Source organism: Monodelphis domestica, chromosome 5 (assembly GCF_027887165.1).
Source record: "Monodelphis domestica isolate mMonDom1 chromosome 5, mMonDom1.pri, whole genome shotgun sequence".
NCBI classification, from domain to species: Eukaryota; Metazoa; Chordata; class Mammalia; order Didelphimorphia; family Didelphidae; genus Monodelphis; species Monodelphis domestica.
This window is the reverse complement of record NC_077231.1, coordinates 84,849,407-84,867,583: the sequence shown is the minus strand read 5'-3', so window position 1 is coordinate 84,867,583 and position 18,177 is coordinate 84,849,407. Positions and strand designations below refer to the sequence as shown.

The 18,177-nt window shown below is 37.3% G+C and overlaps 1 protein-coding gene across 3 annotated transcripts in view; it reads right to left on the bottom strand.

Annotated features, from left to right (window-relative positions):
* SCYL2 (SCY1 like pseudokinase 2) overlaps positions 1-18,140 on the bottom strand; it is a 70,412-nt gene extending 52,272 nt beyond the window's left edge. For 2 of the 3 annotated variants that reach the window (XM_001365125.5, XM_016425739.2), the window contains exons 1-2: positions 18,004-18,140; positions 2,644-2,849 (exon numbers count right to left, since the gene is read on the bottom strand). In XM_001365125.5, coding sequence (XP_001365162.1) covers positions 2,644-2,820 — 177 coding nt within the window. In that variant the 5' untranslated portion in view covers positions 2,821-2,849; positions 18,004-18,140. Of the gene's footprint in view, positions 1-2,643; positions 2,850-18,003 lie in introns of those variants that run through there. The other variant, XM_056798694.1, reaches the window with a different exon arrangement.
* Between the last annotated feature and the right edge of the window lie 37 nt (positions 18,141-18,177).

The window sequence follows — 18,177 nt, the reverse complement described above, 5'->3', positions numbered from 1 at the left end:
AACTCTAATTTTTCTAAGATTTCATTTGCTTCTCTCACCTCTTTCTTATTTATTTTTTGATTTGATTTATCTAGTTCAGATAGGGGAAGTTTCAGATCTCCCACTAGTAGAGTTTTTCTATCTATTTCATCCTTGAGCTCCTCTAGTTTCTCCTTTAGAAATTTGGATGCTCTGCCATTTGGTGCATACATATTGAGTACAGATATTTCCTCGTTGTCTATACTGCCTTTTATCAGGATGTAATTACCTTCCCTATCTCTTTTAACTAGATTTATGTTTACTTTGGCTTTGTCCGATATCATGATTGCTACTCCTGCCTTCTTTTTATCATGCCCAATAGGTTTGGCTCCATCCTCTTACTTTCACCCTATGCGTATCTATCTTCCTCATGTGTGTTTCTTGCAGACAGCATATGGTAGGGTTTTGGATTCTAATTCACTCTGCTATTTGCTTGCGTTTTATGGGTGAGTTTATTCCATTCACATTCAGAGTTGTGATTACTAGCTGTGTATTCCCAGCATTTTGATTTCTACTCCTGGTCCTGCCTTTTCTTCTTTCATTATTTCCTTCTATCCCAATGTTTGTTTATAGTCACCCCCCCCTCCCCCGTTCCCTCCCTTATTTTACTTCCCTTTCTACCCCCCTCCCTTCTTATTCCCTCCCTTATTTTCCCCTGTAGTCTTTTTAAAATTCCCCCACACACACCCTCTCCCTCCCTTGTACTGCTTCCCTCCCCACCAGTCCGTTTTTTACCCTTCTACTCCCCTATAGGGCACAGATCTATTCTCTTCCCCAATGGATTGGGTTGTTCTTCCCTCTTTGGGGCAGTTTCAAAGTACGTAGGAGTTAAGTATTTCCTGTCTCCAACCTCTTTACCCTTCCAGTGTATCGATGTTCTCCCCCCTCCCGCCATGAGATTCTTTGTGAGATATAAATTTACCCCCATTTGTTTCTTTTCCCATTTCTTTTAGTCATAACCTCTTTTCTTTTTTAGCTCTAGTCATGTATATATATGTGTATATATATATACATACATACACATGTATATGTATTTATGTATGCATATATCTATATACCTATTTATGTCTTGTCCTTTCATCCTATACAGTTTGTCACTGTTCCCTCTGAGTGTAATTCTTCTAGCTGCTCAGGTGATAGCAACAGTTTTTAAGAGTTACCAATGACCTCTTTTCTTATAGGGGGATAACTTTAATACCACCATCTTTCCATTAGTCACTCAAAAAAAAAATTATGCATCATTTCACCACCAGAAATAAGTCACCCACTAACTACTCTTCAACCACAATACATCATATAATTATCTATTATAGAACCCAAATTACTATTGTATTACTTCCTTGTCTTTTGGGATTTATTCTTAAACATAAACATAACTGCTGACAGAAAAGTCAGACTCAGCAAATCCAAGGACAAATATGCACAACAACCCTAGCTATAAATACAATCAGTCATCCCATACCTTTGCCAATGTGCTTTGTATAGGGAAGAAATAATATGCTTTGAAAAAGTATTTTAAGACTATATATCTAAATATGGTTTAGGGGATATGGCCAACACAAAGCAGATTTTGCTAGATGATGCATATTGTTAGGAGGGTTTTGGTTTTCCCTTTGGGGGGGTAAGATGAAAAGATTATTTTTTTGTTAACTAAAAAAATGTAACTTTAACAAATATAGTATATCTCTAACATTATTAACTTTGACTACACTAATTCTTGTCAATAAAACTGTCATAAAATTATAGCACTCATTATTATGCAAAATTATAATACCAATTCATTGATATTTAATAAATCAGTTTAAGAGTTTAAAATAGTCAACTTTTGGAAATTTTTTTTAAAAAAGCAATTATTTAATGAAAAAACTAATTTTAAAACAACAAATTCATTAAATACCACAAAACATAACAATCCTCATGCCCTAGAATTTTTACTCCCAAAAGTGGGACAGGTAAAAAGATATGTCCAATTAAAGGCAAAAGAATTTTACATTTACTCAAGAGGAGAAAATATTGGGACAGCTAGGTAGTTCAGTGGACTGAGAACTAGCCCTAGAGATGGGAGGTCATAGGTTTGCATTTGGCCTTAAACACCTTCTAGCTATGTGACCCTGGACAAGTCACTTAATACCCATTTCCTAGCTCTTACTACTCTTTGGCTTTGGAATCAATACATAGTATTGAATCTAAGATGGACAGTAAGAGTTCAGAGGCGGGGAGGAGGAAAGAAGGTTCTAACGTTTCTCACTAAGTGAAGCAAAAGTTACATTTAATTATTGCATAAATTCAAAAAATAGTTTTGCCACACCACACCATTAAATTAGAAAAAAGAACTTCACTTTTAATATAAAGCCATTATATTACAAAATAGAGTACTCTAAATCTTATTAACACTTGCCTATCTTGTAAGGCAAACAAAATTAAAGCCTAGGTAGGTATGACATGGAAAATCTGCAACTAAGTAAATGAAAACAACATAGACAATACAGAGTTTACTATTTCTTGGACAAAAGGCAACAGAAATAGTAAAAACTCAAAACCATTAAGAAAAATGCATTTAACTTATCTAGGTATAAATGTGTCTCAACAGTTGCTTTTCATCACTGACATTCACTTCAAACTCACCTGTTTAGTTGACTTTTTTGTGCCATTAAAAATCTTCCAAGCTAGGCCATTACCACCACTGGCAACATGTCGACCAACATCAAATTCTCTGGTAACAGGGTTTCCCATTACTGCACTGGTGACATCGGCAGTTACTTTTGTAACAGTACTCTTCAACTTATTCAGCATGGACTCCATGGCTGCAATATTATATAATTCTATTTATTCTAAAGGAATAAGAGAAAAACAACTTTTAAAAATCTGAATTGTATGTAAATTATTAAAATCCTTAATTCTTATAGATTAACCTTGGTGAAAAAAGTTCAACACTCAAACAAAGGTATTATTTCATTTAAAATACAAACAATATATTTTTAAACTATAGAAAAATTTGCTAAGATGACAAAAAAAATCAAGATCTTGTGTCCTTGGTAAGCAAAAACAAAAGTAGCCAAATTTTTATTGCAATCCACATAGTACAGAAAAGTAATAGAGAAAGATGGTCAAATGATATAAACAAATATTTTTTCAAAAGGCAAACCATCAGCAATTGTATTTTTACAATCCTCTAAATCACTGAGAAATATTTACTAAAACAATTGAAAGTTTACTTCATATCTATCAAACTGGCAAAGATGAAAAATGATAGAAATATCTGCTTCTGCTGGAGGAACAGTGGAAATATAGGCACACCAACATACTGTTAGAGGAATCGTGAACTGGTTCAAACTCTTTTGGGAGGTGATCCAAAATCAATGCTAGAAAAGCCACTAAACTGTTTTCTGATACAGTAATCTCTCTACTGGGCATATTATCTCAAGAAGGTGAAAAACAAAGAAATATTGGATATATATCAAACTATTTGTAGCAACACAAAAGTGAAAACTATGGCTTCCCTTTAATAGGAAAAGAGATTAACTTCAGTAAGCAAGTATAATAGAATAATATACAGTAAAGGAACACACAACATGAGAATCTCAGGGAAACATGGAAAGATTTGAATAAGTAAAAGGAGAAATAAGAGGAATCAGAAAAGCACTTGCAATAATGAACACATAAAAATGACACAAAAGGGCTAATTTTGAAACAGATTTGCTCTATAGTAAAATTTGAATATCAAATAGAAACATTTCTCTTTACTAGTACTTTACCACTAATTAATTTCCTTAAAGAACTTAGCTAACTGCTAAGCTAAGTACTAAAAACATTTCAGTGCAGCTATACAGGTAAGTTGTTCTTTACAAATATCTGCTCCTAATTCTGATTTATTAGGCAACTATAAAAAGGGAATGAGTGTCAAGGAAAAAGACAAACTTTATAATGCTACTGAGGTGAATGGAAATTACATTTCAGAATGTGGACAGGATTTAGCAATTTTGAAATGCAAATTTAAATCACTACCAGTAACCATTTAAGAGATGAAATATCTCATCACAGAACCTAACATAGCTAATTCTTAAAATTACAAGCCACTCTCATCCTTCATTTTCAAACCAGTAGATTCATTTCTCTAAATTAAAATTGAACAGAAGCCATAAACAGTAAATTTTAAAACAACAAAACCAAACCAGCTGGCTCTTTATACTCTCTGTTTATAACATATGCTATGAGTCACAAAAAGAAATATAACAGTAATTATCTTTCAAAAAAATCCAAATCTTTTCCACCTCTAAATTATGGACTAAAATAAACATAACATTATATTTGCTTAAATGTCCAACTTCAGTGTGATGCAAAGAACAAGAAAAGTTAACTGCTCTCTCATTGTATTGTGATCCTCATTTTGCTTGTTATGATGGCACAGTCTCAATGAGATTGTCTGCTATCAAAAGCCCAGGCTAGCTCAGGAAAGATAAAAGCCCAATGCCAATAGGTAGGTACTAGGTTTTGAATTATTTGACCACAGCAAACCCATAAAACAAAGAAAAGTACCAGATGGACCTAAAGCTATTGTGTTCTGCAGGGATAGCAAGAGAAAAGAAGGCAATGGACAAAGAAGGCAGATACCATACAGTTTTTACACCATCTATAAACTCTTATGAAGAAAGGCATGAAGATACTGTGCAACTGCAACAACATCAACTCAACTTACTGAAACAAACAAATCCTGAAAAACCAAAAATGTTCAAAGGAAAATACAATGCCACTGATTTATACCAGTTTTTAAGAAGTTTAGTCAAGAAAAAGCAAATCATTGTACTGAGACAGTGTCAAATATCTAAGGAAGTGGCAGTCAAGAATTACTAAATTTTGGAGTTCATCTAGTCTGCCAAATATCCAAAAGAAATCCCCACTATAACATGTTTGATGAGCCATCATTCAGTCTCTGCCAAAAAAAAAAAAAAGGAAAACCCCTACTGCCACTCAGACAGCTCATTTGACTTATGTAGAACTCTGTTAAGTGTTTTCTTAAGCCTAAAATCTGCCTCTTTACAACTTCTGTCAATTCTTTCCTGCTTTTGCCCTCTACAGCAAAGCAAAAGAAATAAAAATCCCTCTTTTACATGACAGTCCTTTAAGCACTTGAGAGAAGCTATCAAGATTGCCAAATTTTCTCTTTTCCACGCTAAACTTCCCTAATTCTATCAATTGAACTTCATATGTTGTGAGTTTGAGGTCCTTTATTGTTTGTCCTGCTCTAGAGTCCTTCTAATCTATGTCCATTCTAAAATACGGTCCACTGAAAACAATATTCTACTTCATATGTTCTAAGCAGGGCCTCTCTGTCTTTGAGAGTCCATGACTTTGTTCCTGAAAACTGATTTAAGGTAGCTCAAGAATGAATTAGTTGTTTTTGGACACTATATCATACTGGTGATCTGACAAGCACTAACACTTCAAGATCTTTTTGACACAAATTTCTAACACTACTCTGATCTTTTTTTCTCATGGTCAAATACATGAAAAGAAATCCATTTGAGGAGGAATTAATTTTCAAGATATCTGAAGTAATAATGTCAGATGGCAATATTCTTGTTCAATTATTTTTCAATCTCATTTGACACTTTGTGACCACCTATGCTTATAAGGATCTTTGGTGAATATAGTTTTTATTGTATTATGTCCAAAGGGGATAAATTTAATATTTCTGCTTTTCTGCATTTGGTTATGAGGTTTTTTTATGTCCTAATACATGATCAATTTTTGTGAAGGTGCCATAGAACTATTCCCAATCATTTTTCCTTAGAGAGCTATCACATCTAACTTTTCTAAAATTTTATTTATTTTACCTCTTTCTTATTTGTTGTATAATTAGATTTATCTAGTTCTGAGAAGAGTAAATGGAGGTTCCCTACCAGTACAGTTTTATTGTCTATATTTCCTCCTGTAACACATTTCACTTCTCTTTTAAGAATTTGGATGCTGTGCCATTAGGTGCATATTTTTTGTACAGGATATACAGGAAAGACTAGTGCCTGCGGTATGAAGGCTTGACGAGCCCTTTTCAGGGCTGCTTTCCTCCTTTGGTGTCTACCTGCCACCTAGCTCTCATTTGCAACTCCAAAAAGCTGTAGCATGCAAAGCAGTCACATCCCAGTAAAGTGATTCAGCAGGCAAGCTAAACTAGGTTGAAAACAAAAAGTCTCAAACCTGTCAGTGAGTTAGGGGGGTTATCAGAATTTAAATTTAGATTTTATGCTAAATATGAGAATTCTAAAGTAATATTGTGGTCACCAATTTAAAAATATCACAGCTTAAGTCAAAATTACTTTTAGCAACTTTATTTACAAAAAGGTAGAAAGAGTGAAAGTGGGAAAATCTAGATAAAGAGACAGAAAGTACTACCTACCCCAGTTTAATCCTAATGTCTCCAGACTGAAAATGCAAATCGGAAAGTGAATCTCACCAGAATCCAAAATCCTAATTAGGAAGCCCAAATCCGAAGACCCAGGAAACAGAGAAGAATCCACTGAGAACCTTCTGTGCACACAAGGCTAAGATTACCAAGAATATCACCAGAACTCACACTGAAGGGAGTTTCCCACCAAAGGGCCAATGAGCAGAGAGGATATCCTCACCAAAGAACCAAAGAAGGAATCCTCCACTCACCACCCACTCTCCACCTCAGGATCTAAGGAAAGAGTCTCCTCCTCCAGCCTGGGCTCACCAACAGAGAGAATGACTGAATCCTTGAGCTGCCCTTTTTAAAGCAGTTTTCTGGATGTCACTTCCTATCGCTCCCCCACTTTACATGAACCAATTGCAGTCTTTCAATTTATCTAACACTGCCCAAGGGGTGAGGTTGAGGGGCTGCAGCACTGGCCTCAGGAGTTCCACTCTAGCAAGTAACTTGTGAACTCTCACACTTAAGGTACTAAGTAGGGGTACTTAAGTTTTTGATTGATTAACTTAAAAGTTGCTGATAGACAAAATTTGATTCACTCTTCACAGGGTATCTACCGCAGGCAAGTGAAACTTTCTCTAGTGGAAGGAATAGATGATAATTTTTTCCAAAGGCAATAAAGGCAGTGGAAGCAGGCACTGTGGAGTGCCTAAAGCTTGGTTAAGGCAATAAAGGAGCCAAGGTTATCCACCAGGCCTGAGCTATCACCAGTCATCTTGGCTTTTGTCTGGACACTTGACTTGGATGACTCTAGGACAGTGATGGAGAACCTCTCAGAGACCGTGTGCAATGCAGTCCCCCCACCACTGACAAGAGTGCCATGTCCTCCCTCCCCCATCAGATAATGAATCCTGTATGGAGGAGGGTCTACTTTTCAGGATGTTTTTGACCAACTTGGGCAGCTCTCTTCAGGAAAAGCCAGGTGGGAGATTCCTGGGCTAGCAAGTCTTGCCACCATTCAACTGGGAGGAGGAGAGGTAACTTAAACAGGGTTCTAGAATAAGACAATTTCCTTTTTTTTTAAAAAAACAAAATAGTCCTTTGGGTTAGCTAATCCTGATCTGGGTTCAGATCAAGGCTGGGCTTGCAAGAAGTTCTCTACCAATGATTCTGGTCTGGCTGCAGTCCACCTGATCTGAAGTATTCTAGGTAAGGACAGCACTGCAAGGGAGCCTCCTGCTCCCCCCCTAGTCTGGGAGAGGGTGAAGTCTTGGAGTTTCCTTTCCCTCAGCAAGCCAGCATGTGTACACTTGCTAAAACTCTCTGATGGGGGTGGGGATTGCTGAAGACAGGTTTTGATGCCCCCCCCCCCCCCGAAGGAGGGGTGTCATGACACAGCAAGGAGTACTCCCTGGGACTTGGAGTGGGCTCCTCCTAGGGAGATTCATATGTTAAAACCAAAGGAGGAGCCCCAGGGAGGGGGTCAGAGGAGGCTCTGCAGGCTCAAAATCAGATGAGAATGGGGCTTTCAGCATGAGCCTCCACCACTGTTTCCTTCCTTCCCACAACCCAGGGCAGCCACACACAGCCTGTGGTAGGGCTCAGCCTGCTCCTCCTCAAAGGCATAAACAGGCACCAAGTCTTCCCCTCAGCCTCCGCTTCCTCTCCATAGGGAGGAAGGTCACAGGAGCCCCAGGCCAGATAGAGGAGGGAGAAATGGAGTGGAGAATGCCCTGAGTGCTCCACTCAGGGGATGGAGAGGGGTGGGTAGTAACTCCATGGGAGTGGGGGGATGGCTTGCATGCTCACAGAGAGGCCTCTTTGTGCCATCTTTGGCATAGAATCAACAGGTTCACCATCACAGCTCTAGAAGAATGAAGCCAACAACTTTGTATCAAAAGATATCAACCATTCTACTATTTTACATTTTACTACCTTCTCCCTCCCAAATATTCACATGGGCTATTTGTGCCTGACCAGTAGTAGAAGTTCCAGAACTTGCAATGATTTGCTCAGTCATAGTCAGACACATGGTACAATGATTGGAACATAGTGATGTCATTTTAGTCCTCTTCAAGTAAGAAGGACATCTATTTGTTTGGGAATTTCTTGACAAGGATAATAAAGTAGTTTGCCATTTCTTTCTCCAAATCATTTTACAGATGAGGGAACTGGGGCAAACAGAATTAAGTAACTTGCCCAAAGTCATACAGCTGGCAAGTGTCTGAGGTCAGATATGAATTCAGGAAAAAGAGTCACACTGACTCAAGGCCTAGCTCCCTATCCACTGGACCACAAAGTTGCCTATTATAAAAAGCATTGTTTTGTATAAAGATTTAAAGCAGCTCTTTGTGATGACAATAATTGGAAGCTGAAGAATATCCATCAATTAGGGAATGGCTAAACAAGTTGTGGTAAATGATTATAATGGACATTACTATGCCATCAGAAATGATAAACAGGACACATTAAAAAAAAAAAACCTGGAAAGACTTACATGAAGTGATACAAAGTGAGGTAAACAGAGCAAAGAGAATGTTGTACACAGAAATAACAATATCTGATAATAAACTGTGAATAGCTTAACTATTATCAGCAATCCAAGGATCCAGCAATGCAAAATTCCAACAGATTTATGAGGAAATGAGCTACCTTCCACCACAGAAGGAGCTGAAGGAATTCCGAATGTAGATTAGAACATTCATTTTTCACTTAAACTCTTTCATGAGTTTTTTTCTTATCTGTGTTCTTTTTCACAACATGATGAAATGGATGTGTATGTATAAAATATGTACTGCATGATAGCACATAGATAACCAATATAATACCCACTGTCTCAAGGAAGGAAGATGGAGTGAAAATGGATGCAAAGTGTCAGAAGATGATTATTTAAAATTGTATCAACATGTCAAAAATAAATAAATAAATTCCCTACCCCCCCCCAAAATGCTACTGTGTTTAAAAAGGCAAAATTAAAGGAATAAGGAATGAAAAAGGTTTCATAAACAATGTTACTTAACATAAGACCTAATTTTCAGTTATAAATAAAAAATAGATCTGGAGCTGAAAGGTACCCCAAAGGCCATCAAATCCAACCCCCTCAGTTGACAACTAAAATAAGATCTGGGAAGGTTAACTGACTTCCCTTGACTCTACACACCAATATGCAGCTTTAAAAAGTTCACCTCAAAAACGGTATCTACAAAGCATATGGTGGTATCATACAAGAGTCTTTGGTAAACATAAAAAGAGAATTCATTCATGATTTTCAGATTAACATCAAGCAAAACATAAAATAACTACGTATCCTGACACCATTTAAGCTAAAGAGTTTTCCTAGTAACATAAAATTTCATACATACATTTCTGTAGCATAAGAAGCAATGTGATATAATAGACTGAGAGCACAACCAGACAAGCCTGGGTTTAAATTCCACTGCTAACACTAGCTTAGACGACAACAGTCAAACCACTTAAACTCTCTGCACTTGAAAACTCTTTAAGACAAAGTTAAGGATAGGTTTTGAACTGTAACAGTACAGGGAATTAGCACACTGATCAAAGATCCTTTACACAATGATAGTTTTAATAATATTATTATTATAGATTTAAAGAATTGTTAAAAATAAAAATTTTAATCTGAAAATGATACTCATTTGCTTTTTAAGTACCTATTGCCAAAGACTAATAATCAATTAATCCATCAATAAACATTCATTAAGTGCCTACTATGTATGTACCAGTCACTGTACTAAGTCATAGGGATACAAAAAAGTTTGTAAAAGCTAGTCCCTCCCCTCAAAGAACTTAAAATCCTAATTCAATTTTAGATTAAAGAATTGCCAAAATAAAATTTTTAGACTGAAACAAAGATACTCATTGATTTTAAACCAAGTCAAATGAATCCCCACTGGCAAACATTCCTGTCAAAATCATGTAATCCTACTACAAACAAAATACACTTAAGAACTGAGGAGTCTATGAAACATTTCATCATTGAAAGCGTACTAGAATAGGGGGCAGCTGGGTAGCTCAGTGGTTTGAGAGTCAGCCTAGAGATGGGAGGTCCTAGGTTCAAATCTGGCCTCAAACACTTCCCAGCTGTGTGACCCTAGGCAAGTCACTTGACCCCCATTGCCTAGCCCTTACCACTCTTCTGCCTTGAAACCAATACACAGTATTGACTCCAAGATGGAAGGAAAGGGTTTATAAAAAGGAAAAAAAAAAGAAAGTGTACTAGAATACTAGAGATTTGAAGGAAACTAAATTTTCCAACAGAAAAGAAGCAAAGTATAGTAGAGACAGGCCTAGTTTTAAGGTGGGAAGACTTGGGTTTAAGTCTTTAAGACCCAGAGGATGTGAAGTTCTTAAGGGTTCAGAAACCTCTCTAAGTTGCAGAGATGCTGACCAGCACTGATTTGAAGGAAGTTCCTCACCTGGAGTTACCAATAATAACTAATAACGGAATCAACGTAAAATCCATCTCTATCTTATGCTTTCCAATCTATTTCAAGCACAGAATTAAACCACTTCTGGCTTAATCCTTCTTAGAGTAACTCAGCCCTCTCCCATTTCCCATCATTTATTAATGTATTCCACTGTATCCCAGAACACACCCACCATTAAATCAGCATATCTGCCTGACCCCCAAGTAAGTTCCTTGAGGGCAGGAGCTGTTTTCTTTTTGTCTGTATATCCAGAGAACCTAGCACAGTGGCACACATAGGAACTTAATAAAATGCTTGTTGAATTTAATAAGATACAGCACAAGAGTAAGAAAAACTTTTACTTTAAAAGATAAGTCTTGGTGGAGGGGAGGGAGGGAAATAATGTGATTATTGTAACCAAGGAATAATGCTCTAAATTGACTAAATAAACTAATTTAAATGAAAAACAAACAAACAAACAAATAAATAAATAAAAGTGACAAATAAACATTACAGAATATAAATGGTATGAGTTCAGATGCATAAGACCAAAGTAGACCAGAATGCATTTGGGAGACTTTACAAAAGGAATGGGATAATAACACAAGTCCATAGCAAATATTTACATATTAACAAATGTATGTTTTAGAAAATACCTATCTATGAGTAAACCACTGAGATCTGGATGGGAAATCAGAGAATTTAGGTTCAAATTCTAGTTCTGTTATTTACCTGTATGATCTCTAGACCTCAGTTTTCTCAATTATAAAATGAAGTATTTGGATAAAACAACTTTCAAGGTCTCTTCAACATCTAAATCTATAGTTATATGCTCATTTTTTCCCATGCAAAAATTCATAACTGAGAAATTGCTGTCATTTTCAAGTCTTACAAAAATGATCTTTGATGAACATTCAAGAATGTGTCAATACTGTGTATTGTACTGTGTATTGGCTCCAAGGCAGAAGAGTGGTAAGGACTATGCAATGGGGGTCAAGTGACTTGCCCAGGGTCACACAGCTAGGAAGTGGCTGAGGCCAGATTTGAACCTAGGACCTCCCGTTTCTAAGCCTGGTTCTCAATCCACTGAGCTACCCAGCTGCCCCTCAAAAATACAGTTCTTTGAACTTAGAAAAATTTTTTTTATTTAGAAAATGGATTTGGATATCAGGAATTATATTTCATTGTTCTTTGACTATTCTAAGAAAAACAGAATCAAAAATGTGCTTTGTCTTTCTTGATAGAGGCATCATTTCTGGAAAAAGTATCCATTTCAAATTTGACTAATATTGAATGGAAATGTTTTTCTCTCTTAGGCTTCCCACCTCTCAGAGTTCTCAATCACTACTCAGGTATTTTAATTTGAGCATTCCAAATGGTTTCCCAGTTTCTAGTTTTCTAGTCTCCTCTAATCAATATTCTTCCCACTAGATTGACAGAGTAATCTTCCTACTCTAAGAAGTAGGTGATGTAGTGAATAGTCCTGGCTCTAGTCAGAAAGATCTGCATTCAAATCGTACTTCTGACCCTTCTTAACTCTGTAACATGGGGGAAGTGACAAGATCAGACAAAGATTTAGAACTGCAAAGAACCTTAGAGGCCATGAAGTCCAACGTTTTTATTTTGCAGTGAAGAAATGGGCACAAAAATGTTAAGTGTCAGTATTTGAGGTGGGATTTGATCCTAGGTCTTTCATTCTCCAAGTCCAATACTGTATCCACTATGCCACACATCACTAAACCTCTTTGGATCTTGGTTACTTCTTCCATAAAATGGGAATAATAATACCTGTAGTATCTACTTCACTAGGTTGAGAGAAAAAAATGAAATACTACTATATGTAAAGCATTTTACAAATTTCAAGGCATTACAGAAGTTATTATTGTTGTATTACTACTACTACTATACAAGTTCAATCATATTACTCCTTTGCTTCAAACACTTTCTGTGGTTCCACATAATCTGCAAGTTAAAGTACAAACCTTTGCCTGGGGTACAAGGTTCTTCACAATCTGACTGCCTGCTCCAGGGATTGGAGGAATCAAAAAATGATAGAAAGCAGCTCCAATCTTACATAAAATCTAGTATCCAAAATAGAGGAAATTGACTCCCAAGTCATTCTACAATATATAAGTGATCAAAGGGTTGGGAATTTTTAAAAGAAACATAAACCAAACATGAGAAATTATCCAAAATAACTAATAAGCGAAATGTAAACCAAAATAAGGCTGTGTTTTCAGTTTATACTGTCTATTAGCGAAGACAGAAATATTTTATCAAAGACAGAAATACCTTATATTAGTAGTTGTTTGAAGGAGGGAGAGGGAGAGACCATACTGATTTCTCCCACATTCATGTCATTCCCTGCTCTCCTCCCATTCTACCACTTCTGGGCGTGCTGATGCCCAAGTCGAAGCAAAAACCCTTCTCTTCTTTCAAGGTTCAGTTAAGATGCCACCTACTCCATGAAATTTTCCCATATTCCCCAGGTAGGAATGATTACTAAAGCAAATTTCTAGTGTTTGTTTGGCCTCTCTCTGAAATCATCATATTCTAGTATTATATAGTTATTCCTGTACAAATATACAACTGTTTGAGGGAAAGGTGTTATTTTTCTATCTGTTCTCAGTATTTATGATAGTTACGAGTTAGCGTTTGTTGAAGTGAATGTACAAAGTTTAAATTCAATGGTCAAAAGGTCTTCAATAATGTATACACTAGGTATCAGAGGAGTAGTCTATGAATTTGAAGGATTTATTACTTTTTTAACTTTTTCTTTGATAATCACTTATTAGATATCTATGATGTGGAGGGCCCTAGAGATTCAAAGATAAAAATATGTCCTCCCCTCAAGGAGCTCACGTTCTTGAATAGGACAAACTCCAAAGATACAGTTTCCTCCACTGAAATGGATCACAACCTGTCTATGACTTATGGGATAAATTCTACAAAGTTGTCACAGAACAAAAGGCAGAGGCAGGACTTGAATGAATCCCTGCCCTTCAAGCCCAGAATTTAATCCACTAATGCCATACTATTATGCTCGTGTTGCAAAATGACATTTACCTCCATGAAATGAATCCTCTATAAAAGCACCTTTGTGATATAACCCTTCTTAAATCATATGAAGCACAATGCATACCACATTGCTACAGATGATAAAAAATATCTCACTGCTCAGTTTCTATTGGTCCCCTCAAAGTTGGGAAATCTTGAAAATTTGTCTCCCACTCCTAACACTCCATCCCCCCTTCCTACTTCAGGCTGCTTAAATGTTGAAGAAAAGACTTACAACACAGAATCAGAGAATATCAGAAAGGGTCAAGAAATCGAAGTTCCTCATTTCACCAATATTAAAAGTGAAGCCCTGAAGTAACTATCTAAATTCACACAGCAAGTAAGCAGCAATAATAAATAATTTTCAAAATGTTAACTTCACCACTATGTGCATTCTACTGAAAAATCTTTCCATCCTTTTCTTAAGAATTGGGATAGTCTTCTTCCCTTATTCTGCCTAAGGCTTACAGAGTCAAGAGTATATGTTTTCTAATACATTTTAAGTAGGACTTAATGAGATTTCACATAATGATCTTTCTTATCTGGAATACTGGTAAATATCTATAATTGATTGTTTATGGTCAAAAAGTATATAAAATTATCCTGTGAGGCAAATCTTAATTTTTTTAATTTAGAATATTTTTCCATGGTTACACGATTCATGAGTTCCTCCTTCCTCCCCACTCCTGGAGCTGACAAGCAATTCTACTGAGTTATACATGTATCATTGTTCAAAATCTATTTCCATGTTATTCATATTTGCAATAGTTATCTTTTAACACCAAAACCCTAATCATATCCCTTTTGAACTACAAGATAAATCATATTTTTCTTCTGCATTTCTGTTCCCACAGTTCTTTCTCAGAATGTGGATAGCATTCTTTCTCATATGTTCCTCCAGATTGTAGAAAAGTTGTCACATTCTATTGTACCACAGTGCCAGTCTCTGTGTAAAATGTTCTCCTGGCTCTGCCCCTTTTGCTTTGCATCAATTCCTGGAGGTCTGTCCAATTCACATAGAAATCCTCTAGTTCATTATTACTTTCAGCACAATAACATTCCATCACCACCAGATACCACAATGTGTTCAGCCATTTCCCAATCACTGGACACCCCTTCATTTTCCAAGTTTTTGACATTACAATGAGCACAGTTATAAATATTTTTGTACAAGTTTTTTTTTTTTCCTTATTATCTCTTTGGGATACAAACCCAGCAGTGGTATTGCTGGATCAAAGGGTAAGCATTCTTTTAAAGTCCTTTGAGCATTAGTTCCAAATTGCCCTCCAGAATGATTGGACCAATTTATGAGGCAAATCTTGAAGAACCACATTGCTTACTCTGTATATTTATTATATTTTGGGTGAAAGCTGAAAATTAGAATGTGGTAACTAAAACAGAGATGAAGAGAAAATTATATATTCCCCATTAGCCCCTGAAGATAAACTTGTTTAGGATCACTGGAATCACATCACATTAGGCTAGATTCCTCCCTTGTATAAACCAAGATCTTAAATTTGGGCACTTAAAAAAATCTGGAATAAAAAGGTTTCTTGTTATCTCCCTTTATCAGGATCTTTCTACAAGTCAAGTCAGTGAATAAACATTTATTAAACACTTAATCATTAAGGAATACAATGTGACAGGCACCTCACTAAGGGCTAGGGATACAGAGAATGCAAAAGACAGTCCCGGCCCTCAAGGAGCTCACAACTTAAAAGAGGAAGATAACATATAACAAATTCTTTCATAAAAAGAAATCAAGATTGAGAGGGAAAGGTATGCATGTTTATGTCCAGAGAAATACAGCCCTGAAAGAAATAAAGAAATACTGTCCAAGGAGCCCTCTTTAAATGAAGGCTTTGGGAAGAGTTCTCTGGTGGTCTACCCTCCCTCTACAATCTGAGAGGAAGGATTCCCAAAATAAAAAGGTGCTGAGGAAGTGTAAATCACAGAATCTATCTATTCTCCTGGGAGGTACTAAAGAGCAGGATGAAGTCCCCACGAGTGCAGCCCAGTAGGAAGTGACACTATCTGTATCTGGAGTGGGAAGGGGGAAATTTTTGAGTAAGAGATTGAACTATAATAAACTCGAATATCTATTCTAACTCTTAAGATTAGAAGGTTTGTGGCTATTGTGTTTAAGCATGTTTTATGAAAATCTGACCAAATATAAACTTGAACTTACAAATTATACTCATAAAAATACCTTACACCTCCCTTTCCTAATGCACAAAGAAAATGCACGTTAAAGTTTTACAAAGCACTTAACACATGCTCTCTCATAATAATATATCTACATTTGTTTTATTTGGTCTTTTTGTATGTATTTATCTTTAGCTATGATAGATGGTGTTATGGAAACAATGAACATGAGCTTCCCACAGACTTCAGATCTTGGAGGAAAGGGGAACCTGGTGTGCTGTGGTCTATAGGGTCACAAAAAGTCCAACACAACTGCACAACAAATAACATCTTTAGTTATATAGTGCAAGTATGCTCTAATATAGACCATTTGATGAATTTATGTCTTCCCAGTACATAAATAATTACAGCAGAAACATTCCTCCAACACAATTTTTTTCTTTCCCCTTGTATCATGAGTGACTTGACTATTACTGTTTTGTTCTTACAAATGTAATTTTAACAGTAACATTTACAAACAATAGTGTTGCCTGTCATTCCTATGCTTCTTTCAAAATGGACCAACATCAGCAGCTTACATTCAGATATTTCTGCAAAAGCTTACAATACTGAAGTACTCCTCTATTTTTATATTTCTGAAAGTCAAACTCCCCCAATGTAACTTTTCCCGACTAAACCTATTTTCCCCCCATAAATGTAGTTCATAGAACAACAATTACATACAAAGCTGTTGCCTAAGTCACTCCTAAATTTCTTTCATAATAACGGCAATAATCAACCCTAACTCATTTAATCTTTCACAAAAGCACTCCTCTCTCTCTGTCTCTGTCTCTCTTCAGGTAAAGTACCCTTAATCTTTATTTCTCAACAATGCAGGCCAACCAAACACCCAACCTGTAGATCACTAAAGCCAGCCCCAGCCGTACAACTTTCAAGCTACCGCTGGAAACAACATGAAACGTCATTGACGAACTTTTTAAACAATGTACTTAATTAGCAGAAAAAGGTGCTCAGGCCCTCAATTTCCAAATCTACCAAGTGAAAAAATAACATTAAATATTACTCTTCGTTGTAGAAGTTTATAGAGAAAAACAGACAAACTTAGGGGTGAATTTTTTTTTAAATTTTAATGTTCATAACATGGTGACTCATTTAACATATAAATTTTTTTTTAATTTTTTACGGTTCCCAAATCAGCAAGGGGGAAAAAGTTTCATCCTGGAAATGATTCGTTGTTTTTCTCATCAAGAAGTAAATATTAAGTATGTTAACAGCCTACTACGTGCTAAGCGCAGGGAATATAAAGAAAATCACATACACACACAAAAAGGCAGACCCTAGGGAGACGACAACGCGCAAACAACTCTAGACTAACAAGATAAAGACAGTTTCGGTACGAAACCATCAACAAAGAGGCCTAAGGTTTCAGCATTAAGGGAGATGCTTCCTATTAAAACAAAACTAAAACTCTCGTAGTTTTACCACTAACTTACAAGGCCCGGCCAGAGCAGAAACTATGGGAGCAAAGGAGGAGAGGGGTCATTAGCAGGCTCCAGAAACAGGTGTGCGACCCACTCACCCCCCCCCCCTCCCCGATCTCTGCACCCAATGGATGCTTTCGAAGAGTTTGCCGGGATGGTCCTCGTCCCCCAAAGAAGTTGAGTCGAAGCTTCCTTCTCTGGATCCTTAATACAATCCGAGGGCTGGGGCGGCCTTGGCAGCTCTACCCCCTCCCCAAGCTCGGGACCTCCCTCAGTACACGAACTCCCCAGCCCCAGACTCGGCGTGCCCCAAGCTCCTGAAGGGCTAAACGGGAGCCCTAGGGAGGCTCGACGGAGGCTGCGGCCTCCCTGGCAGCGGAGGCGCAGTCGTCACCCAGCAACTGCGGTTGGGGCGGCCTAGGCCGGACGGAGGCAGCCGCTGATCTCCTCAGCCAGCGGAGCGGGGACGGCTCCACCGACAGCTCACCTGGTCCACCCGCCGGCCCCCGAAGGGGCGGTACAAAGGCTCGCTCTCCTACAGCCGCCGCGCTGTCGACGTCGCTCCAGCTACTCCACCGCCATCGACGCCGCTACCACGGCCGCTGCCGCTGCCGCTACGGCTGAAGCTCCGGGAGCCGGGAGGGAGGCGGGCAGGGGGAGG